This window comes from Rhamphochromis longiceps, linkage group LG3 (assembly GCF_057381845.1).
Source record: "Rhamphochromis longiceps isolate RC_006_pf linkage group LG3, R_longiceps_female_GT1.1, whole genome shotgun sequence".
Classification (NCBI taxonomy): Eukaryota; Metazoa; Chordata; class Actinopteri; order Cichliformes; family Cichlidae; genus Rhamphochromis; species Rhamphochromis longiceps.
Window position 1 is genome coordinate 17,174,573 of NC_140559.1, and position 24,920 is coordinate 17,199,492.

At 41.7% G+C, this 24,920-nt stretch overlaps 3 protein-coding genes across 4 annotated transcripts in view; all 3 read right to left on the reverse strand.

The window, feature by feature from the left end:
* LOC146673208 (butyrophilin-like protein 2) overlaps positions 1-24,920 on the reverse strand; it is a 130,326-nt gene that overhangs the window by 97,763 nt on the left and 7,643 nt on the right. The gene's annotated exons all lie outside the window — the stretch shown is intronic.
* Positions 1-24,920, reverse strand: part of LOC146673209 (Fc receptor-like protein 5) — a 66,873-nt gene that overhangs the window by 8,185 nt on the left and 33,768 nt on the right. The window contains exons 1-2 of one of the 2 annotated variants that reach the window (XM_085401883.1): positions 686-716; positions 47-82 (exon numbers count right to left, since the gene is read on the reverse strand). The exons of the other annotated variant lie outside the window; for it this stretch is intronic. Coding sequence (XP_085258009.1) covers positions 47-82; positions 686-716 — 67 coding nt within the window. Of the gene's footprint in view, positions 1-46; positions 83-685; positions 717-24,920 lie in introns of those variants that run through there. 2 annotated transcript variants of the gene reach the window in all.
* LOC146673210 (ICOS ligand-like) lies at positions 8,841-17,765 on the reverse strand. The gene is made up of 4 exons (XM_085401796.1): positions 17,247-17,765; positions 12,328-12,660; positions 11,536-11,874; positions 8,841-10,399 (listed from the first exon to the last, which is right to left on the reverse strand). The coding sequence occupies exons 1-4, from the start codon at positions 17,587-17,589 to the stop codon at positions 10,263-10,265; spliced, it is 1,152 nt and encodes a 383-aa protein (XP_085257922.1). The 5' UTR covers positions 17,590-17,765; the 3' UTR covers positions 8,841-10,262.

The following is a 24,920-nucleotide window of genomic DNA, read 5'->3' on the forward strand; positions in this document are numbered from 1 at the left end:
TACCACATTTATCAGGTTTAAACTGTGACAGAAGAAGGTTACTGACCTTGGTTTGTTGAGCAGCTCAGCAGTGAGATCAGAACTAAAGAGAAATGACACTCAGGTTGATTTGAGGTGAACATAAAGAACAACTCCACACAAACAGCTGACAAACACACAAACTCTCTCTGGTATATCTGCTCATTTTCTATTTGATGACAGGAATATGTTTCAAAAACATTTGGACAACAAAAGATGGGGAAGTGTGTAATAGTAAAACAGAACATCCCATATGTATATCCCTATGCTGTTCAAGCTCCTCTATTCAAATTTAATTATTTTTTTTTTAATCTCAGAAACAGCACTGAATGTAATTGTTGTGATCATAAATATGTGCACTGACTACACTGTTCATATAATACAAAATGTCCTCTACTCCTAAAAGAAACCACAGTAAAGTCATGTGTCCACTGTGCAGCTGTGTTGATATAATGAGTGAATGATTTGATCTTTTCACTGCCTGCTGTGTTTCCTCGACTCCTGAGCAAAGATAAAGAGTCAGTTCAGACCTGCAGTTGGTCCTGGTGGTGTTTTGAACTTGAATTCAGCCTGATTTGTTTTTCATGTCTTCTCCTCCATCATCAGTTATCAGGAGAGCAGACAGTCAAAGTAGAAGAATTCAAACAAACACAGAGATTCTACTTACAGAGCAGACACAGCACAGATGTTTCCTTCATCGTCCTTCTCACTCATTTGAGCTTTTTTTCATTTCTGTCACTGACACCAAGTAAAGCCCGCCCTCTTCCTCTGAGCACCAGCTTTCTATTGGTTCAAATAGAGTTAGTGGTTAGTGTGTGTATATATGTACGCCCCCCTCAGTGAGAGAGGCAGATATGAGCTGAAACACAGGAATCAAACCAGGGACGCTGCTGTTATGGAGCTGAACTGGAACCATTCAGACACTGAGGCCCTCTGAACACATTTTAATTACAGCTGTGCAGAGACACGCTGATGACTGACTGGAACACTATGATTCACATTTTACATTAACACCATCCTCACACATGTTTATATGTGGCCACTAGAGAGACATGTTTCACTATAAATACTGTAGGACAAGAGAGGCATTATGGACAAAAACAATACATCCCCCATTTTATTTAGAATATAATATTTATTTAAAATGTTCTGATTGTTCAGATAGGTTATTTTTTTATTGTTGTAAAATAATGTGTGCCCCAGTCTCCAATAAGACAGTACTGGAAGGGTAGTTATTCCCAGTGTTGGGTAAGTTACTTTAAAATAGTAACTTAGTTACATTACTAGTTACTTCTCTCAAAAGTAACTCAGTTACTTCAAGTTACTCGTTACTTTCAAAGTAACTAGTTACTAGGGAAAGTAACTTTGGTTTTACTCAGAATTCTCTTGTTAATGTGTTGCTTCCATAACTTTGCCAGTCTTCTAGCTTGCTTACTTGCCACAAGTGCACTGTGCCACCTACCAATAGAAAGGAAAAGATAATGTGCATATTTCCACGAGAGAAATCCCACGCCTGGACCGTCGTTGACCACCGCCATGATTCTAGCCTACGTCACAGCGTCATGTGCGCCTTTTACATCCAACACAAAAACTGCAGTCGTGGTGCTTTCGATTGTACTCAGAACTCGGAAATTCTGCCTTCTGAATAGGAAGATGTAGGTAACACCAGACTGCAGATGAGCTGCATACAGGGCTGGACTGGGACAGAAAATTGGCCCGGACATTTTGACTAGAGACCGACCCACCATTATAGGAAAAATTATAAAGCCTTTGAATGAAAACAAACACTGTTGTGACAGTGATGTTCACTGTTTTGATGGTATATATGCATCAATCTATCAATCGTTTGTTGTAAGATTCAGATAATTATTTTTTAAAAGCTAGACATTTTAAATGAGAATAAGAAAGAAAAGTATTTCTTTGTGCCCCCCTCTCCCTGTTAATGCCCTACATGCCCCACTGGCAAAACTTTGCTAGATCCACACCTGCACAGTTACCAGCTGTCAGCTACCTAAAAAAGGATCCTGGTGTTATTTGTCTCTCAGAAACAGTTCATAACTTCCCTTCAACTCATTCATGTCACCTAAAAGGTAAACCTGTTTCTCCATCACAGCTCTGATGATTCAGTAAGGACATCTCCTGGTTTCATCTTCATGTTTCCCTCTCACCACATATACAAACCGACATCCTGACCAGCAGGTTTACAGCTGTGGCTCCAGCAAACATCAGCTGATACTAGAAATTAATATTAAATTCTAACAACAGCTGATCAAGCTTAAACGTGCTGCTGTTGTTTAGCGCGACATCCGCTGGTTTCCTCTTTCGGCGCAAAGTGGGCGATAAACAAACAAGAGAGCCGATCAGCTGATCATTGATCAGTTTTCATGATTGAAGTAGAAACGGGAGAGGGAGGGGAGAGAATGAGAGAAGAAGAGGCAGCTGTGCAGCAAAGACACAGAATAACTCCAGCTTTGTGCCTTTTTCATTGTAGCTGAATTACGGGACAAACTCTGTTCCTTTTCACCTCAATAAGAAACGCGTAATATTTTCTCTGAATACCAGACGGGACGGTTGGCAACTCTAGTAAGTTATGAACAAAATAAAGTTAAACATCATTAACTTCATAGCACCACCCAGCTGTATAGAAACTCCGTCATGCTAGCTAGCACGCAGTATGGAAAAAGTCAGAATAACGAAAATAAACTCCGCCTAAACTTGGTTTATATCTGACCCAGAGAGACTGCAGGTCATAACTTAATACCTGAAGTTCAGTTCACACTTGGACCGGCGGCCGCCTCGGGTCTCTTTTCCTTCTGCGTCCCCTTTCTCCAGCCCGAGAACGTGTTGCTTTCTCTCATCCACCTGCTGGCCTCCACCACTTGCTAATGTTACTGAATCTGTGGAAGCTCCGCGATAGCCACCACACGAAGTAACGAGTAACGACCCTATCTAAATCCCAGTAACGACTAACGCGTTCCTGATTTTGGCATAATGACTAGTTACCGTGCTCGTTACCGCAATAATAACGTAGTTACTGTAACGCGTTACTTAATAACGCGTTAGTCCCAACACTGGTTATTCCTCCGTTACCACATAAAAGGGAGTATCTCCTGAAATGAGCAGCTCTCACAGTAGTAAACAGGCCCGGCCACTAACCATAATGCAGTGCAAGAGCTGTGTGAGACTATGTATAAAGGTGTAACAATGTTCTATGTCTATACATTTGCAGGTAAGCAGATACAAGAGAGTAAATAACTTGAGCTGTGTTTAAAGATAAGTCAACGGGGTTACAGAGAATGTAGGAAAGTTGTCCGTTAACCCCCTTTATGTGTCATTAGCAGTGTTGGGACTAACGCGTTATTAAGTAACGCGTTACAGTAACTACGTTATTATTGCGGTAACGAGCACGGTAACTAGTTATTATGCCAAAATCAGGAACGCGTTAGTCGTTACCAGTGTTGGGACTAACGCGTTATTAAGTAACGCGTTACAGTAACTACGTTATTATTGCGGTAACGAGCACGGTAACTAGTTATTATGCCAAAATCAGGAACGCGTTAGTCGTTACTGGGATTTAGATAGGGTCGTTACTCGTTACTTCGTGTGGTGGCTATCGCAGAGCTTCCACAGATTCAGTAACATTAGCAAGCGGTGGAGGCCAGCAGGTGGATGAGAGAAAGCAACACGTTCTCGGGCTGGAGAAAGGGGACGCAGAAGGAAAAGAGACCCGAGGCGGCCGCCGGTCCAAGTGTGAACTGAACTTCAGGTAAGAAGTTATGACCTGCAGTCTCTCTGGGTCAGATATAAACCAAGTTTAGGTGGAGTTTATTTTCGTTATTCTGACTTTTTCCGTACTGCGTGCTAGCTAGCATGACGGAGTTTCTATACAGCTGGGTGGGTGCTATGAAGTTAATGATGTTGAACTTTATTTTGTTCATAACTTATTAGAGTTGCCAACCGTCCCGTCTGGTATTCAGAGAAAATATTACGCGTTTCTTATTGAGGTGAAAAGGAACAGAGTTTGTCCCGTAATTCAGCTACAATGAAAAAGGCACAAAGCTGGAGTTATTCTGTGTCTTTGCTGCACAGCTGCCTCTTCTTCTCTCATTCTCCCCCCTCCCTCTCCCGTTTCTACTTCAATCATGAAAACTGATCAATGATCAGCTGATCGGCTCTCTTGTTTGTTTATCGCCCACTTTGCGCCGAAAGAGGAAACCAGCGGATGTCGCGCTAAACAACAGCAGCACGTTTAAGCTTGATCAGCTGTTGTTAGAATTTAATATTAATTTCTAGTATCAGCTGACGTTTGCTGGAGCCACAGCTGCAAAAAAGCTGCTGGTCATGATATCGGTTTGTATATGTGGTGAGAGGGAAACGTGAAGATGAAACCAGGAGATGTCCTTACTGAATCATCAGAGCTGTGATGGAGAAACGGGTTTACCTTTTAGGTGACATGAATGAGTTGAAGGGAAGTTATGAACAGTTTCTGAGAGACAAATAACACCAGGATCCTTTTTTAGGTAGCTGACAGCTGGTAACTGTGCAGGGGCGGATCTAGCAAAGTTTTGCCAGTGGGGCATGTAGGGCATTAACAGGGAGAGGTGGGCACAAAGAAATACTTTTCTTTCTTATTCTCATTTAAAATGTCTAGCTTTTAAAAAATAATTATCTGAATCTTACAACAAACGATTGATAGATTGATGCATATATACCATCAAAACAGTGTACATCACTGTCACAACAGCGTTTGTTTTCATTCAAAGGCTTTATAATTTTTCCTATAATGGTGGGTCGGTCTCTAGTCAAAATGTCCGGGCCAATTTTCTGTCCCAGTCCAGCCCTGTATGCAGCTCATCTGCAGTCTGGTGTTACCTACATCTTCCTATTCAGAAGGCAGAATTTCCGAGTTCTGAGTACAATCGAAAGCACCACGACTGCAGTTTTTGTGTTGGATGTAAAAGGCGCACATGACGCTGTGACGTAGGCTAGAATCATGGCGGTGGTCAACGACGGTCCAGGCGTGGGATTTCTCTCGTGGAAATATGCACATTATCTTTTCCTTTCTATTGGTAGGTGGCACAGTGCACTTGTGGCAAGTAAGCAAGCTAGAAGACTGGCAAAGTTATGGAAGCAACACATTAACAAGAGAATTCTGAGTAAAACCAAAGTTACTTTCCCTAGTAACTAGTTACTTTGAAAGTAACGAGTAACTTGAAGTAACTGAGTTACTTTTGAGAGAAGTAACTAGTAATGTAACTAAGTTACTATTTTAAAGTAACTTACCCAACACTGGTCATTAGTATATATTCATTGGTAGCAATAACCATGAAGCTAACAATTAGCAGCTAGAGCTAATTCGCCAGTATGAGTTGAAAACTCGTGGCATTGTCGTTTGATCTATACCTGTATCGGCTGTAATCTCAGTGGATGAAGACTGGGTATCACACTATCTTTTGTTTATGTTTATTTTACTTATGTTAGTGTAAGGAGTATTACCGTTTAAGTTTAAAAAAACTAACTATAATGCATTGTGCCTGACAAGAGCTGTGTGAGACTGTATAAATGTGTAACGATGTACTATGTCTATAGATTTGCAGACACATTAAAGACAAACTCACAAAGCCACACAGGTTTCAATTCCTTTTAATCCAAATGTGCAACATTACTGACAATACAATTTAATTATTTTATTTATACAGCGCCAAATCACAACAAGAATCACCTCAAGGCGCTTTATATTGTAAGGTAAAGACCCGGTAAAGACCGTACAGTAATACATCATGGATACAAGTAACTGTCATTGTCATTTCTGTAATTTGTGGTCCCTCCTTTCTCGTGCATGTGCACTGGAAATCACTCAAGATAATTGGAGCAATAGGTGTGGAGACTCCCAAGCTAGGGGGTTCCCAGGAACAACATCGGAAATTTCTATAAGAGCTAAGATACTTCACATGACCCTCAAGCTCTCAGGCCTCTGGTAGAGGACCCAAGCTTGAAGGAAAGACCCTCCGCAGAGGTGAGAAAAGGGAAATAGACCCCAGCTTCTGTGGATCTTGTGCTCAGAGCTTTTTCCTGCCCTGCCATGATTAGTGCCTCCCTTTCAGTCCAGCTTCGTCCAGCCACTGGTAGAACTTCTGGATACCACTTCTTCTATCTGACCAAAAGGGTGCAGCAAGAGTACTGACAGGGACTAGAAAGTAACACTGTGAGGAACCTTGGAGTCATTTTTGACCAGGATATGTCCTTCAATGCACATATTAAACAAATACGTGAGACTGCTTTCTGTTGGGTTTAAGTCAACCCTACTGGTAAACAGAAACTGTTACTGAAAGCAACCACACAGACACAAGTGTATGTTTCACTTGCAAGGGGAGCATCAAGGAGGGCAGTGTTGCCACTCGCCTGTCCAAGCAACTCCAATTCCTGCATGTCCGCCTCACTCTTTAATTGATAAAAGAGGTTACACACAATTCAGTTAACCACGTGACAGTTTTTGGCCATGTCACCCACATCACTTTGCTGCAACAGAATATAGTTAGTGAATGTATTAGCAATCATTGTACTCATCATTTATCTTATACATGGTGAAATGCATTCTTCAGACAGACAAAACAATGTCAACTGTACAAAAGACATTATCTGATAAATCCACAAGAGCACACAGGTCTCCCCTTGGCGGTTTGTCTCTCTTAACCTTTATCTGCCAGATTATGTACGTTATTTTGCAAGCTTGCTCCTGTATTGAGCCAAATTTGTTGAGCACCTCGTACACCCCTGTAGCCTTCCTCAATGTTACTGCAGCATCACTTTCCAGCTTTTCCACATTTCACTGTTGTTCACAATCTCCTCATGATGATCTGTAGGAAGCCAAGTGGTACAGCCCTCTGCCTTAATAGAACAGAACAGTCTGGTTTCTATTCAGTTCAATTCAATTCAGTTCAATTCAATTTTATTTATACAGCACCAAATCACAACAACAGTTGCCTCAAGGCGCTTTATGTTGTACAGTAGATCGTACTTTAATAGATACAGACAAAAACCCAACAATCATATGACCCCCTATGAGCAAGTACTTTGGTGACAGTGGGAAGGAAAATTAACAGAAAGAAACATCCAGCAGAACCAGGCTCAGGGAGGGGCGGGGCCATCGGCTGTCTGTTACCCACCAACTCGATAGCTAACCGGGGTTCAAGGGTCACTCGAGCCGGTGAGAACAGCTAACTCCCGGCTAGTGATGGAATTTCCGGCTCTTTTGGCTTAGCTCACTAAAAAGAGCCGGCTCTTTCGGCTCCCAACCGGCTCTTCAGGTTGTTTTGTTGCTTTAATTAATTTATTATTAACAACAATATAAAATTATGCACAAAAGGAATTACTAATGTAAAACAAATTGGTTTTATTTATATATGTTTATATATAAAAATATACTGTGCCCCCTAGAGACAAAGCGCATACAAACTCCAAAGCATGTAAAAACTCCAAAACTGTCATGGTCCTGGGTCATTTTGACCCAGTGTTCTTAGTTTTCCTGTAGTTTTGTATTTTGTTCCTTATGTCCATTGGATTGTTTGGTTTGGTATTATTATTCCCCCTGTGTCCATGCTTTTATTGTGGTGTTTGCTCTGGTACCGTGTTCCCGTCCTTTGTGTTCTGTGTTCTCCTCATCCCCTCGTATTCATCCTTGTTCTCTGCCTCTCTCTCTCTGTGCTCATCTCTGTGTACTGTGTTGTGTTTGAGGTCCACATCTTGGTGTCAGTATTTTCAGTTTCGTGTCCGCCCTGCTCGGTCATAAGTAATTGTCTTCAGCTGTGTTCCCCGTGTGTTCCCACTTCCCTCATTACCTTCTGTGTATTTATGTCAGAGTGTCCCTTTGTTCTGTGTTGCGTCGTCCCTCTAGGTTGTGTGCATTTAGCGTGTCTTCCCAGCGCCTCAGTTTTAGTTGCTCCCAGTATAGTTTTTGTATGACTTCTTCTTTTTTTTATATTTTTATATATTTTTATATATTTTATTTTATTATTTTTTACTATTTAATTTGTAAAAATGTGTACACACACAAACACACACACACACACACACACACACACACACACACACACGTAGAAAAACATTTAGTATACACATCCAGAAATGCATACACTATTATATATTGTACATATATTTATTAGTTTCAGGTTGGCCATTCTTGTATTTTGCTCGTTTGTGTTGTTGTGTTTTGCACATCTCTGTTGCTTGTGGGGCTCGCACACAAGAATTTCACTCGCATGTGCTGTGCCAGTGTGCCTGCACATGTGATGTGACAATAAAAGTGATTTGATTTGATTTGATTTATGTTCCTGTTAATAAAGACCTGCCTTTGAGTTCATCCCCGTGTGTCTAGAGCCGTGCATTTGGGTCCTTTCTTGCCTTCACACAGCCGTCGCATGACAAAAACACATTTCTAGCGTTAACTGAACTTCCAAAAAAGAGCTACCTAGATCAATTGTGTAATAAATTACACAATTGAAAGGATCAGTGAAAGCGGAGATTTTTAAGATCTCCTGCCAGGGTGGAGATTTTCAAAAAACTCAGTTTTTAGTGTTTACATGTGGACATAGATATTTTTCCAAAACTGTACGTGTAGACGGGATTAAAAAAAAAACCCAAAAAAACAAAAACAGAAAATCTCCAGTTTCAAAAATACCTGTGTATATGCGTGAACCTACCCATACGGAAAAGATATATATAAATCTTATAAAGTTTGTATCTGTCTTGTGTGAAACTTGTATGAAAAGCATACAAGAGTGAAAACAGATATAAGATCCCTTGAAAAATCATATAAATGAAACTTGTATGTTTTGGATAATTACTAAAACAATATAAGAAAGTAATGAGAAAGTGGCCACTTTCATGAGTAAATCATGTAAGCCTTATATGATTCACTATATGAAGTAGGGCACATCTTTGTCACGGTCCGCTGTGGCAGACCGTGTGGAGGACTCAGGTGCAGACACAGGCGAGGACACGAAACTGAGTTCGAACGAAAAGCGAGCCTTTATTGTGGCTGAAGACAAGGAGTGCAAACAAGGCAAAACTAAACTATAACTAAACTGGGAAAGTGATACCAGGATAAACTAAAAAGACACAGGAAACCATAACTGTGACTACAAATGACTGGCTGTGACAACATGGAGGGTGGGAACACAGACGACGCGACACAGACTGTATGAAACACAGAGACTAAATACACATGAGGGATGATCAGGGGAAGTGGCCACACATGGGAGCACAGCTGACACACATAAATCTAACGACAGGACAGGAGAGGCGAAACTAAATACACTGACATTGAATGCAGACTTCCAAAGTAAAACAGGAAACATGGAGATTAGACATGACAAGAACTAAATATAACCACGCAGACATGACACATGAACCAGGGAGACTTAGTACAGGGGGAGATGACATAAACAACTAAGGAACAAGACTAAACGGCAATCTAGAAATTAACTAGGTGAACTACGCTAGGCACAAATGAATACAAAAGATACATAAAACTCAAACACTGGGTCGCTCGACCCAGGACCATGACAATCTTATGCAAGTCTTTTATAAGTTTTTTTTCTATTTCTTTTCCATACGGGTTTAAACACCCACAATTCAGGCAACAGTTCTGTTTTAGCTGATCAATTCCTTAAAACTATCAGATTAGTTATTGATCATCTATAATCCACCAGACCTTATCTATACACCATCACACACTTTATGTCAGTGTCTGTAATTAAACTGTAAAGTGCTGATCCTGAAGCTAAAATACGAAAAAACTATAGTTGATTCTGAGATTATAGCACATAAATTCATTCATGTTTGTAACACAGTTTTATCTAATGAACAGCCTGAAGATGAATAAATTGTAGTTCAGAATCACTGACAGACAGCACAGACACAGTTGGTCTGAGTCTGAACATGATGGTCACCAGAGAAATAACATCAGACTCTGGATGTTCAGGATAAGATGATCTTATGTCCGAAGAGGTTGTGTAATCTCTTGATCAGCACGACGCTCATTTGAACCTGGAGACCGTTTATATTTTCTGTAGATCTCTAGTGTTTAAGTTTCTTCAGTGTGGTTTTGCTGCTTTTCTGCCTTAATTTTTCCTACCTTTAAGACCTCTCTTTTAAACCTCTTTTAATACCTCTTTCTTCATGTTTATGCATCAACATGACAGAAGCTCTGAGACATTTCAAACCTGCTGCTGCTCATCAGGATGCTAGTTAAAATCTCGGTTCTGTCGTGTATGTCTTCTGTAGATCAGAAAACCAACAACAGCAACAAGAATAACAGCAGAAACTGACAGACCAGCAATCAGTCCAACAGATCCATCCTCTGTGTCTCCTCCTGTTTGACCTGCAGGTGAGAAACAGGTGTGAGGTGTCAGCTTTCAGGTAGGTGATGAGTGAAGAACAGAACAGAATCCATTTCCTCATCGAATGCTTATGTCTGATCTAATGATTAAGTAAAATGTAAGTTGGTCAAAATGTGAATATTGTGTAAAATCTTACATAGTCTGTCAGTCTGCCCCAGGGCAGCTGTGGCTACAACTTTAGCTGCCTCCACCAGTGTGTGAATGTGAGAGTGAATGAATAGTGGCATTGTAAAGTGCTTTGGGTGCCTTGAAAAGCGCTATATAAATCCAATCCATTATTATTATTATTATTATTATTATTATTTTTATTATTATTATTATTATTATCAATATGGGGATTTCTGAGCTCTGAGCTTCCTTTTAAAAAAAGATGCATATGATCTGAACAAAACTGCTAAAAATTGCTGCAATAAAAGAAAACCTAGCCAGGTTATACAGGGTCAAAGGACGGCTGAAGCCTTGTTCAGCTACTGCAGGGTGAGAGGAAGGGTACACCCTGACACTCACAGGCAATTTAGAACGACCAGTTAACCTAACCCCACTAACTAAATGTCTTTGGACTGTGGGAGGAAGTGAGGAGAGAACCCACACAAACAGGGGGAGGACATGCAAACTGCACACAGAAAGAGCCTGATGATGGAATTGAACCCAGGACCTTCTTGCTGTGAGGCAAATGCTAAATACTACGCAACCATGCTAATTATTAAGAATCACATTTGTTTTTTCAAAGTAACAAAAATGATAACTTAAAATTCCATTTGTTTGAGGGTTTATGTATTTATGAATTTCACTCATTTGACTTAACCAGAAGGGAAAAAGACCGAAGATGGAGTTTCACAAAGCAAAAAAAAAAAAATTAAATAAAAAATTAAATGAAAATAAAATAACACAAGTACTGTTTTCATCCAAAAATATAAAATGTTTTTACTGGTTTGGTGCTTATTTTGTATTTTTTTTTTTCAAATGGCAGCTTTATGGCGTAAACAGTTTTGGTCAGATCATTTGTATCTTATTTTTAAATTATAGGTTAAACATGAATCTGCTGCACTCTGATCACATCACTCAGACCAGCTGCTTTCTACAAAGTCTCATCAACAACATCTTTACAAACACTCACCTGGAGGAGCAACACTCAGTGTGACTCTACTGATGGTTTTACTGTCCTTTTGGTTTGTTCCTCTCATGAAGACACCACACTCGTATGTTCCAGCGTCATTAATCATCACATCCTTCAGAATCAAAGACACGTCTCCATCCTTCATCTGTCTGTCCTGCAGACCCACCCGGTTCTTAAAAGATGGATGCTGGTTGTCTGTAACAAAGTGATCATCTTGGTACAAAAGTACATATTCTGTCTTCAGGTCAGCTCTGCTCCACTTTACAACTTTCTTGTTGTTTGGAGCTCGACATGTCAGAGTGACGTCCTGTCCAGACTCAGCTGTGATGGTTTTCTGGTCTGAAAGAGGAAACAACACAGAGCAGAGAGGTTAAAGGTCGGAGACTATAGATGTTCGTCTATAGAAGACGTTTCGGTAAGGAACTACAGAGCACTAAGTACGTTTTCACCAGCTATGGCACCGGCAGGATTCACTTTCACAGACTCACAACCACCAGCTCCACCCCTCCCCTCCCCCTCCAGCTGTAGGCTTTAACATTGAGTTTCCCCACACATGTTTACAGACGAGTTAGAGAGCAAGAGAAGAAGAGACGGATTCATAAATGTCTTTGTTTCTGCTCTAACCAAACAATGCTGCTCTACAACTCTAGACTACCAGCCACAAAGACAACAGCTGGAGAAACATCTGTCTACCTCTGACATCCACCAGCTCATCCATACAACAAACAAACATCAACAACCAGGAAGCAGCTTCACCTCTGATCACACACACACTCAACTCTACTCACTCACCTGGAGGAGCAACACGAAGGTGGATGATGCTGTGTTTCCATGAGCGAGTTTCTTCCATGAACACTCGACACTTGTATGTTCCATCATCAACACTTGTCACAAGTTTTAGAATCAAAGACACGTCTCCATCCTTCATCTGTCTGTCCTTCAGATCAACCCGGTTCTTAAAAGATGGATGCTGGTTATCTGGAAGAAACTTCCCATCCTGGTACAAAACAAGATTTTCTGGCTCCAGGTCAGCTCTGCTCCAATGTACAAATTTGATATTTTTATTTGGAGCTCGACATGTTAGAGTGACGTCCTCTCCAGACTGAGCTGTGATGGTTTTCTGGTCTGAAAGAGGAAGCAACACAGAGCAGAGAGGTTAAAGGTCACCAGTGACCCACTGAGACGGAATTTTAGCCTCATGTTAAACATAGACAGATATTAAGAACGAGATCTGGCCTATCAACACCTACGCCCTGCCCATGATCAGGTACCCTGCTGGCCAAAGAAGGAGATAGAAGCGACAGTAGGACAAGGAAGCTCTGGACCATGCATGGAGGGTTTCACCTGAATTCCAGCACTCTGAGACTGTATGCTAAATGGAAGCAAGGAGGCTGGGGACTAGTGAATGTCAGTACATCAAGAAGATGACCCAAACCGACAGTGTGCTCAGCGAATACCTCAGGCAGCAGAAACCCAAGAAAGAGTTGGAACCATCATGGAAGGACAGACCCCTGCACAGTAGTATTACTGACCAATAGAGGAGGTCGCGGATATGTGTGTGTGTGTATATATACAGTGGCTTGCAAAAGTATTCGGCCACCTTGAGCTTTTCCACATTTTGTCACATTACAGCCACAAGCATGAATCAGTTTTATTAGAATTCCACGTGAAAGACCAACACAAAGTGGAGCACACATGAGAAGTGGAACGAAAATCATACATGATTCCAAACATTTTTTACAAATAAATAACTGAAAAGTGGGGTGTGCGTAATTATTCAGCCCCCTGAGTCAATACTTTGTAGAACCACCTTTTGCTGCAATTACAGCTGCCAGTCTTTTAGGGTCTGTCTCTACCAGCTTTGCACATCTAGAGACTGAAATCTTTGCCCATTCTTCTTTGAAACAGCTCCAGCTCAGTCAGATTAGATGGACAGCGTTTGTGAACAGCAGTTTTCAGATCTTGCCACAGATTCTCGATTGGATTTAGATCTGGACTTTGACTGGGCCATTCTAACACAGGGATATGTTTTGTTTTAAACCTTTCCATTGTTGCCCTGGCTTTATGTTTAGGATCGTTGTCCTGCTGGAAGGTGAACCTCCGCCCCAGTCTCAAGTCTTTTGCAGACTCCAAGAGGTTTTCTTCCAAGATTGCCCTGTATTTGGCTCCATCCATCTTCCCATCAACTCTGACCAGCTTCCTGTCCCTGCTGAAGAGAAGCACCCCCAGAGCATGATGCTGCCACCAACATATTTGATAGTGGGGATGGTGTGTTCAGAGTGATGTGCAGTGTTAGTTTTCCGCCACACTTAGCGTTTTGCTTTTTGGCCAAAAAGTTCCATTTTGGTCTCATCTGACCAGAGCACCTTCTTCCACATGTTTGCTGTGTCCCCCACATGTTTGCTGTGTCCCCCACATGGCTTGTGGCAAACTGCAAACGGGACTTCTTATGGTTTTCTGTTAACAATGGCTTTCGTCTTGCCACTCTTCCATAAAGGCCAACTTTGTGCAGTGCACGACTAATAGTTGTCCTATGGACAGATTCCTCCACCTGGGCCCTATTTCAGGAAGCCGGTTTAGAAAACTCAGAGTGAAAAACGATACGCAGGGTTGAGTAACCCCGAACTGTCCAACTCGGAATATTCGGTTTCAGAAAGGCTGATAACAATTAGTTCAATCAACGCGGAGTTGCTTTAACCCCAAGTTAAGCGCGCGCACGAGGATACATAAAGCCCTGATTAGTGGAGCACAGATTAAGCGAGTCACCATGGAGACGGAGGGAAAGAAGGCGCGGTCAATGTATTTTACAGCGCTTGAGGCCGAAATTCTGATGGCAGCATATGCCGATAACATGCAAATTTTGCGGAAAAAAAGTAACACAGCCTCAGCTGCAAAACAAAGGGAGCATGCATGGCAAAACATAGCCGACAGAGTCAATGCGTGAGTGTTAATTTAAACATTTCACCCATTTAACACGTTATTTATTATATTTCAATTTTTATTTTATACATTTTATTTTGTGACGTGATGTGAGCGCAGGTGCAACCCAACAGGCCCCAAAAGTTCCTGGCAGCAAGTAAAAATGAAATATAAAAATATAGTCCAAACAGGTAAGGTGTAATTGTATTATGAGCCATAGTGCTTGGTCTGTTTGTCCTATGTAAATCAATTGCAGTTAGAGGCTACATTAATTTTCTTTCTGTAAGCACTTATTGAAATTATCTGAGCACATTACAAGTAAATATTTGCTTACTCTGTATGCTCAAATGTGACCCGTTATGGCCACTAGAAAAAAAGCGGAGGCCCGAAAAACAGGTGGGGGTCCTCCACCACCACCACTCACAGAGCCTGGCCACTTGGCTTCCACATTTGTGATCATGTTGGCAGCATCACATATGATCTTCACAGTGCAGAGAACACAAATTAGCATCCATTACTATAATGAAATAATTTGTTAGTTTGAAATGCTACAGGGAACTACAGTGGGGCAAAAAAGTATTTAGTCAGCCACCGATTGTGCAAGTTCCCCCACTTAAAATGATGACAGAGGTCAGTAATTTGCACCAGAGGTACACTTCAACTGTGAGAGACAGAATGTGAAAAAAAAATCCATGAATTCACATGGTAGGATTTGTAAAGAATTTATTCGTAAATTAGGGTGCTCAGCGTCATCAATATTATACAGAAAGCTCCCGTTTGCAAAAAACCGAAGTGCAATACAAATAATATGTACAGAACTGGGAGAATGTCCACGATGTGTCTTATGAGCAATATTAGGCCTGAGGATGTTATTCAAATAAATTATAGATTGTGCTGAAAAACGGTAACGTTCACACAGAAAATCATCAGGAAATGATAAAATGTCCAAACGCGCTCTAATCACTCTCTCCCGGCGGAGAGCTCTGCGGAGAATTTGGGCTTCAACATCTACTGGCTCTTCAAGGAAGGGGCACGCCATGTCTGACACTTCCTACAGTCAGGTTTCCAACACAGAGGCGGAGAACGTCAGGGTTAGTTGAAGTAAACCTGCTAGGGGGCAGGTTAGCTTCACGGAGTGTGTCGTCATAGTGACTCACTCAGGATTAATCTAAACTCGCTTTGTGAAACCGAAAACCCAGAGTTTTCGTTAACTCAGGGTATACTTACTCAGAGTTTGCACTAAACCGGCTTCCTGAAATAGGGCCCTGAGCTGTAGATCATGGACTTGTGTATCTCCATCTGAGAGTAGTTGGGGACTTTGGTTCTCATTATAGCTGTAATCCTTCTGCGTTTAGTCCTTGCTGCAGTCCTGGTTGGTTTTCTCTGTGTTTAGTCTTTATATGCTTAGTTCTTTTTTGTTTTATTACAACAGTCTAATTGTTTTAGGCTATTTTTTTTTTTGTATTCTATCTTGTTTCTGTTATGGTAAATGTACTGATTCGTATATAATGCTTTTTTACTCTTCCAGGCTACTCACCCCAACCGGTCGCAGCAGATGGCCGCCCCTCCCTGAGCCTGGTTTTGCCAGAGGTTTCTTCCTGTTAAAAGGGAGTTTTTCCTTCCTACTGTTGCCAAAGTGCTTGCTCATAGGGGGTCATATGATTGTTGGGTTTTTCTCTGTATCTATGAAGCGCCTTGAGGCGACTTTTGTTGTGATTTGGCGCTATATAAATAAAATTGAATTGAATTGAATTGAACTCAAAGTGCTTTATAAAATATTTTCACTCATTCACACCCTATTAGCTAAGCATTTTTCTATGCTTAAGTGCTTTCTATCTAACATGTACACTCCAATGGATGTATAATGGAACAGTTTGGGGTTAGTATCTTACTTGAACCACCAACCTTCCAATCAGTAAATGACCTACACTATGTTCTAAGACAAGCCACCCTATCATAATGCCTTCTTGTGCAGTCAGTCTTGTCTTCGTGTTATTTTTAACCTTCTTGTCTTTGTGTCAAGTCTGCATTTGTTTCCTGTGCTCCGTTCCTTCCTGTTTTATTTTGGTGACCGATTATCTTGTGTGCTTTGAATTTAGTTCTACTTTCATCACTTTATAATTAGTTTATAATTAGCTGTTCTCCTGCCTGTTTCCTGTTCACACGTGATTCTGTGTCTGTGTATATTTTTTTTTTCTTTCCCTTTTGTCAGATTCTCTCTCTTCACTGTGTCCCTCTTTGTTATATGGTTTCTAAGAAGAGCTATTATTTCAGATTATTTGCTTCTGACTTTTTATTTTGTCACTGCCCAGAAATAAAGCTGCATTTTAGTTCACCCTTCATTTCAGAGTGCTGCACTTTTGGTCCAACACAACACAAGCTCCAACACCTTGAAAAAGACTTGACATCTCTCTCCCAATGTGCTGATTTTGGTCACTGACTATAGAAAAGGACATCTGGGACTATGTGCTGGCTTGCCTTGTCCGTGCATGCAACAAGTCAGGAAAACAACCACTTGCCATCCAAGGTCTTCCTATGCCAAGCCATTCCTTGTCTATCACAATCATTGATAAATTTGTGTAATTTCCATGTCCAGTACATGCCATCTGATATATTATCTGATATTGGCTGATAGTTTATATCACAAGTTTGAAAAGCCTTCTGTGAGACTACATGTATCGGCTGCCCTATTTAAACTGCTGTCAGACATTATCTACTACACTCTGATCACATCACTCAGACCAGCTGCTTTCTACAAAGAACATCTTTAGAAAAAAACACTACTCACTCACCTGGAGGGACAACCCTGAGGTAGATGCTGCTGATGGGTTTACTGTTCTTGTGGTTTGTTCCTCTCATGAAGACATGACAGTCATATGTTCCAGCATCATTAATCGTCACATCCTTCAGGATTAAAGACACGTCTCCATTCTTCATCTGTCTGTCCTGCAGATCCACCCGGTTCTTAAAAGATGGATGCTGGTTGTCTGGATCAAACTGCTCATCACGGTACAAAAGGACATATTCTGTGTCCAGGTCAGCTCTGCTCCACTCCAAAACATCAATGTTGTTATTTGGAGCTCGACATGTCAGAGTGATGTTCTGTCCAGACTCAGCTGTGATGTTTTTTCTCATCTGAAAGAGGAAACAACACAGAGCAGAGAGGCCAAAATACTACTGTTCACTTCTAATGAAGAAATTCCACTGAGCTATGTCTGTGAAGGTTCTCAGTCATCCAGGTCATCGTAGTCAAAGGAGCTTGCAAAGAAAAGCGTCTGGACTTCTTTAAGTTACTTGAAGACGTTTCACCTCTCATCCGAGAAGCTTCTTCAGTTCTAAATGGTGGAGAGTCCCAGATATAAACCTAGTGGGAGTAACCCCCCACAGAGGGACAAAAGGACCCCCTGATGATCCTCTAATCGCCTGAGCTGAGGTGTGAAACTGGGTGTGGGCTCCAATCAGCCAGAGTTTTTGACTCCCACCACCCTCTGGAACACAAACTTGGAGTAATTAGGACCCTACACCACCGGGCAGAACATGTTCCCTCTAAGCCTGAAGGAAAAAAGAAGGAACACACACATGTAAAGGAAGCACTCAAAACGTGCGGCTATCCTAAATGGGCGTTCTTAAAGTCAGCAAAGAGGCACAGAAAAGAAGACCAGACACCAGCAAGGGAGGATAAGAAGGACAGACGCAACAACATTGTCATCCCCTGTGTAGCCGGTGTATCAGAAAAACTCAGGAGAGTTTTCTCCAAGCATGACATCCCGGTGCATTTCAGACCCACCAACACGCTCAGACAAAAACTGGTTCACCCGAAAGATAAAACGCCAAAACACAGACTAAACAATGTGGTGTATGCTGTACAGTGCAGCGAGGAATGCCCAGACCTTGTCATGGTCTGGGTGTGTGCCAGTGTGTCTCTCTCCGAGCCGGCATCTCCACCCCTGGGAGGGGCCTCAGTGTTTTGCCTGATCGCTCTCACCTGTGGGTAATCCAGCCAGGGACTCTTAAGGCCAGCGTATTCAACCTCTCTTTGCCGGATTCTCTGCTAACTTCAGTCAGTGTAGGCCACCACCATGATTCCGCATGCATTTTTGTGAATCACCTCGCCTCACTCTATGTTTGTGTTTTTGTGCGCCTTTTTCATAGCCACACCGAACTGTCAAGACTCCGCCGAAGAGCTTCAACCTGGATATTGGACCATCTAACAGTCTTACAGGTTGTTTACCCAAATCACCCACCTGCCTCCCTGCCTTTACGCCAGGAGTTTTGGACTACACACCCGGACCACACACCCCTCCACGTTACTTCCGACCCCCCGCGGCAAGTACGCAGTACAAAGGAGGTTTTTGAACGAACAGTGTATTCATATGTCTCCTTATCCGTGTCTGAACGTCTGCACTCTGTTACAGTGACCCCGATCCCTTTTTCCTGGACCTAGTGTGACTCGCTCTCCAGCCCAATTCCCGGAACTGCTGTTCTCTCTGACCAGGACCAGATTGTTGTTTAGATTCTGTTAAGGCACCTTCGTATTTGTCACATTCACTTTCCTGTTTATGTATTTTGTTAAAGTAATTAAACATCGTCTTTAAAGACTACTTACGTGCTGTTCAACATCCTGCATTTGAGTCCTGCCACCCTTTGAAACGGCCTCGGCCGTGACAGACCTCTACATTGGAGAGACCAAACAGCCACTTCACAAGCGCATGGCACAACATAGAAGAGCCACCTCCACAGGACAAGACTCAGCAGTCCATCTGCATCTTAAGGATAAAGGACACTCTTTCGAGGATGCCAATGTTCACATTTTGGACAGAGAGGACAGATGGTTTGAAAGAGGAGTGAAAGAAGCCATCTATGTCCACTGTGAGCGACCATCTTTGAACAGAGGCGGGGGTTTACGACACCAACTCTCTGCCATCTATAATCCAGTTTTGAGATCCCTTCCCAGACGCCTTAACGCCCACTCACATCCTGGGCCATCTGACCTCAGGAATTCGCATGATAAGGTGGGGCCAGGTTTCACAATGAACACACCCGAAACTCTGGCTGATTGGAGCCCACACCCAGTTTCACACCTCGGCTCAGGCGATTAGAGGATCATCAGGGGGTCCTTTTGTCCCTCTGTGGGGGGTTACTCCCACTAGGTTTATATCTGGGACTCTCCACCATTTGACCTTAGAACTGAAGAAGCTTCTCGGATGAGAGGTGAAACGTCTTCAAGTAACTTAAAGAAGTCCAGATGCTTTTCTTTGCAAGCTCCTTTGACTCCACTGAGCTATATTTCCAAATTCATGGTATATTACACACATCATACCTACTGTATACTATACTTTAAAAACAATGTTTCTGTAATAAGAAACAACTAGTTGGTGGGGTGCTCACACTAATGTAATTCCACACCAAACTTAGAATAAAGTGTATCATAATTTTTTGGACAGCTTCAAATCTCTAAAATCAGACCCGCATCATATTTGATGGTTTTCCTGGTGTAGAGTTACAGGATTCATATAATGAAAACAGCAGCTCTACTAATCACATTTGTATATTCAGCATTGTTTATTTAGTCATTTCTTGTATTGATTAAATTTTGTCTTACTGTTACCGAGGGTCTGTTAACCTGTTTACCAAGGATATGCTCTGTTGCCGCTGCTGTTTGCAAAGGCATGAACCTCCTCAGCCAGATCATTAACAGTCGCTATGAATACTGACTATGGATACCATCAGCCAACTAGACACTGATTCACTGATCCACATCAATATGATCTACAGTAAAGAAATCAAAATGTCATTCAGTCATTAAGACTGCAGAAGTGAAGTCGGATGGCAAAAAAAGAGAGGGAAGGTAGCCAGAACACACGGGATGGCACGACTAGAAGGCAACATTGGAGATAGTGAGGACAGCTACAGGTATCTTGAAATCCCACAGGCAAACGATAACCATAAAGAGGCCACAACCAATAAATACCCGCAGGAGTGAGGTGAATGGAAAGAAAAAAGATCCAGCCAATTAACACCTGTTGTCCGTTACTCTACTGGGATTGGCTGACCAAAGGAGGAGATAAAAGCCACTGATATCAAGACAAAAAAGCTGATTGCCATAGATGGAGGGTTTCAACTCAAATCCAGCCCCCCAGACTAGGGATGGGTACCGGTGTCCGGTGCCATGATAGCACCGGTTCTGACATAAACGGTAGTAACCAGACCGAAAAGCAGCGCACATTTCGGTGCTTTATTTCAGTGCTTTTTTTCCTGAGCTGTGATACACTTCTAGCCAATCATTTTACGTTTTCGAGGATAGTAGGCGGGGCCAGGTATGTACGTTCTTTTAGAGCAGGGCTAGAGATTAAAAATGCCCAAGGAGGACCAGTCAAAGTCTGGCTGTACTTCACAGCAAAAGATGCAAACTCAGCAGCAACAAGTGCTTTAAGCTGATACTGTGATACTGTCAAAGGAGGTAACACCTCAAATCCGATGAAACACCTGGCGACGCATAGCGTTTTTTTTAAAAGCCCAGAAATGCGCCGTATGATAGCTTGCTGCGAGAACTCACACCGAGCACATCTACTGCGGGTGGGTTGCCTGTTATCGGACCCAGAGCAACATCCCCCAAAAACTCGAAGAGGAGAGTCCTGGCCCCTAGCCCTGCCAGTGTAGCAGAAATGATGACACCCTCTAGCAGATTATTACATGAAGGAACCTTTTAAAAAACAAAAAACAAGCGCGTCCATGCTCACAGGTGTACACACGGGTGATCACACCCACAAACTACACCCTTTTTGGCTCCTACCTCAAAGCACACTGTGTTCTGTTGATCTTATGTGCTGCACAATAATGTTTAACATTTAGTATTTACTGTCATATTCCCATATATCATTGTGATGTTGTTTATTCTATTACTCTTGTTCTCTTCTGCTTGCTTTCTTTTTTCTTTCTCAGCAGGTGATCCAGGTGATTGATATATGCATTTTTTTTTCTCTGCCCGTTCTGTTGGTTTTTGTTTTTTGCCCTTCTCCCCCGTCCCTCTTCTCAGCTGTTTCTCTTTCCCTCTTTCTTTCTCCCCTTCTTTCCCCCAGTCAAGTCTGTCCCGTATTCAGTAAGTGAAAATAAAATAAACAATAAAAGGTGAATCAAATGGACCATTACGGCAAGGCTGGGATGGTCAGTTTGGTAAAGTAAATCCGTTGGGCATCTTTCTTTGCCTTTAGACAACAATTCTGATGGCAAAAGAGCCAAACGGGACAGGCCAAAAAAAAAAAAAAAAAAAAAAAAAAGAAATGATGACGGATGATGATGGCAGCAGCAGCCGTTCTTCTCTGCGTGAGTAGCTTAATGTTGTTCGTGTGTAATTTACGTTGAGTAGGCTAACCACGTTATTACATTAATGCATGTAAGGTGAACTAGCAAACATCATCATAGCTACATGCGGCTGTCCTCTTGTTTGATGGCAGATACTCCCTTCACCCTTGCCAAAAAGGCTAAAATGCCCAAAGAAAAAGTGGAAAACAGTTAAACATGAAAGTTTTTTTGACAAAGTTTGTGTTTTCCATTGTTTAAGCACTGCTTCCAGCCAAGAGTGATACCATATATGCCCCATAGCTGCAGAAAAGGCTAACATTGTTATCTTTTTACAAAAAACCAGCTGAAAATGAGAGGTTTTTGGACCAATTTTGTGTTCTCCATTCTTTAAGCACCGGTTTGAGCACCGGCACCGTTTCAAAAGTACCAATTTGGCACCGGTATCAGATAAAACCTAAACGATACCCATCCCTACCCCAGACTGTATGCTGAGGTCCATGAGTACCCCAGAAAGATGGCCACAACTGATCACATGCTTAGTGAATACCTCAGGCAGCAGAAGCCCAAGAAAGAAGAGGAACAATCATGGAAGGACTAGTCCACCAACAGACAGAAGAAGTGGCTGGTATAGAAATACTATCACCCACACATGTTTACAGATGATTTAGAGACAATAACTCACTTAGAGAAATATTCAGGTTGATGATGCTGAGCTTCCATGAGCGTGTTTCTTCCATGAAGACACGGCATTGGTAGGTTCCATCATCAGCAGTATTCACGTTTTTCAGAATCAAAGACACATCTCCATCCTTCATCTGTATATCTTGCAGATCCACCCGGTTCTTAAAAGATGGATGTTGGTTATCTAGAAGATACTGCCCATTACGGTAAACAAGTAGATATTCCGGCTCCAGGTCAGCTCTGCTCCAATGTATGAATTTGATCTTTTTGTTGTTTGGAGCTCCACATGGCAGAATAACACTCTTTCTAGACTCAGCTGTGATGTTTTTCTGATCTGAAAGATGACACAAGACTGAGCAGGTCAAGGTCAACAAGACAGGCCAAAGGAATCAAAGCACAATTATGACTAGAATTGTTTACTTTGCATTAAACATCCAAAGTTTCAGAAACTGCAAGATGTTAGCTTCAGCAGAATATGTGCTGATAATAAGTGAACATAATGTGTGAGAGAAAGCAGCCTCTCATTATAAGACACTGTGAGTCTCTGCATGCTGCCTTTATGGAGCTACAGCTGTTTGTATACACTGAACAAAAAGCTTTGTAGCTGTATACTGACTCCTGAAACTACAACAGATCGCACTGACACACACATTACACTTCTTTGTCTTTGCCATTTCTGGATCACTGTAGAGCTGGGCAATATCGTTATTTTTTAATAACACATGTTAGATTATAATATTATTTTATGCCATGTTATACCCCTAATTAAAGATTGTGAATTATTATGTAGTTTTAGTTTGCATTATTCTCCTGAATTAGAAGAAGCTGATAACTATTGCATTAGTTAAACTAATTTGCATTACATTAAACTGCTGACTTTTTGTGAATGAATGATATTGTTTTATGATGCATTATACTGCTGAGTTATAAGGAATACTGTTTGCAGAAAGTCATCGCCTTATTTGTCTGATTAGAAGAGAACAGAATATACTGGAGTTTTCTGCCCCATCTCAGCAGGAGCAGATAGACGGGGAGCCAAGGTCGTAGCTTAGGCGCTGTGTGAGAGAAAGCATGTGAATGTTTAGGCTTTTTATGATAAGGTGGAGGCACCAGAGGCTATAAGAGTTTGAGCAATACTCCACCATTTTGAGATCAGAGGCTGTCTGCATACAGTGTCCATCTCCCACGTGTGTGATCATTAAAATCATCGTTTGACTTGACCCGGCCGGACCAGTGTTGTTATTGTGGTTTTTTCTCTTGTCTCCATCCCCAATATTTTTGAACCTTAACACATATCACTATTGTTAATGTTATGTTAGTGTTTAAACTATTAATATATGAATCAAATCACTTTTGTATACCCTTTGTATACCTACAATGCTGCTCTATAACTCTAGACTACCAGCCACAAAGACAACAGCTGGAGAAACATCTGTCTACCTCTGACAACCACCAGGTCATCCATAAATAACATGAAAGCAGTGTCTGCACTCCTGTAACTCACCTGGAGGAACATTCAGGTTGATAATGCTGATGGATTTCCATGAGCGTGTTTCTTCCGTGAAGACACGACACACGTATGTTCCATTATCAGCAGTGTTCACATTGTTCAGAATCAAAGACAAATCTCCATCTTTAATCTGCCTTTCATGAAGAGCCACCAGATACTTAGAAGACTCATTCTGGTTATTTGGAAGAAACTGCTCAGCACGGTAAAAAATTAGATATTCTGGCTCCAGGTCAACTCTGCTCCAACGTACAGCTTTGATCTTGTTGGTTGGGTTTTGACATGGCAGAATGACATTCTGGCCAGACTTAGTTGCAATGACTTTCTGGTCTGAAAGTGGAAATAACACATAGCAGAGACATTAAAGGACAAAGTACAATTATAACTAGAATTTTCATCTTTACCTAACCAAATACCCGAAGTACCTCTACTGGTTCATTTTGAAGCACAGTAGTGACTGTACTCTGAGCCCCTTTTGAAAGACTGAACTCTTCACCCTACTTCTAAGGGAGAGGCCAATCACCTTTTGGAGAAATCTCGTTCATGCTGCTTGTACCGCAATCTTGCTCTTTTGGTCACTACCCAGAGTTCATACCTTTGGTGAAGGTAGGGATCATAGATTGGCCAGTAAATCGAAAGTTCTTATAACTGCATACGCCGTCCCAATCTGTCTTTTCATCTCTCACTAACCTTTCTGCTTGTTCAATTCAGCAGCACCCCACGTCCACTTTATATTGTGTCAGTGGAGCACAATTTCACCTGACGATTGGTCAGAATTGCTTCGAGGCACTCTAAAAATCTTGTTCCATACACCCACTGAACTCATCCTACAAATGAGTTTTTGCATTAGTTACTACCCAAGCCATGTTCTGCTTGGCCTGTCAGTACCTTATCGTCTGTCTTTGAAGTCCCACAAACTAACCAAGACTGATAGGATTCCTCCTTCAGCTTGATAGCTCTCTTCACCTCCAGTGTC

Coding starts and splice junctions, on each gene's coding strand:
- LOC146673210 (XM_085401796.1), bottom strand. CDS start 17,589: ATGAGAAAAAACATCACAGCTGAGTCTGGACAGAACATCACTCTGACA. Junction 11,875..12,327: donor CCTTCGTGTTGCTCCTCCAG/GTGAGTGAGTAG, acceptor TTCCTCTTTCAG/ACCAGAAAACCATCACAGCT. Junction 10,400..11,535: donor ACTGAGTGTTGCTCCTCCAG/GTGAGTGTTTGT, acceptor TCTCACCTGCAG/GTCAAACAGGAGGAGACACA.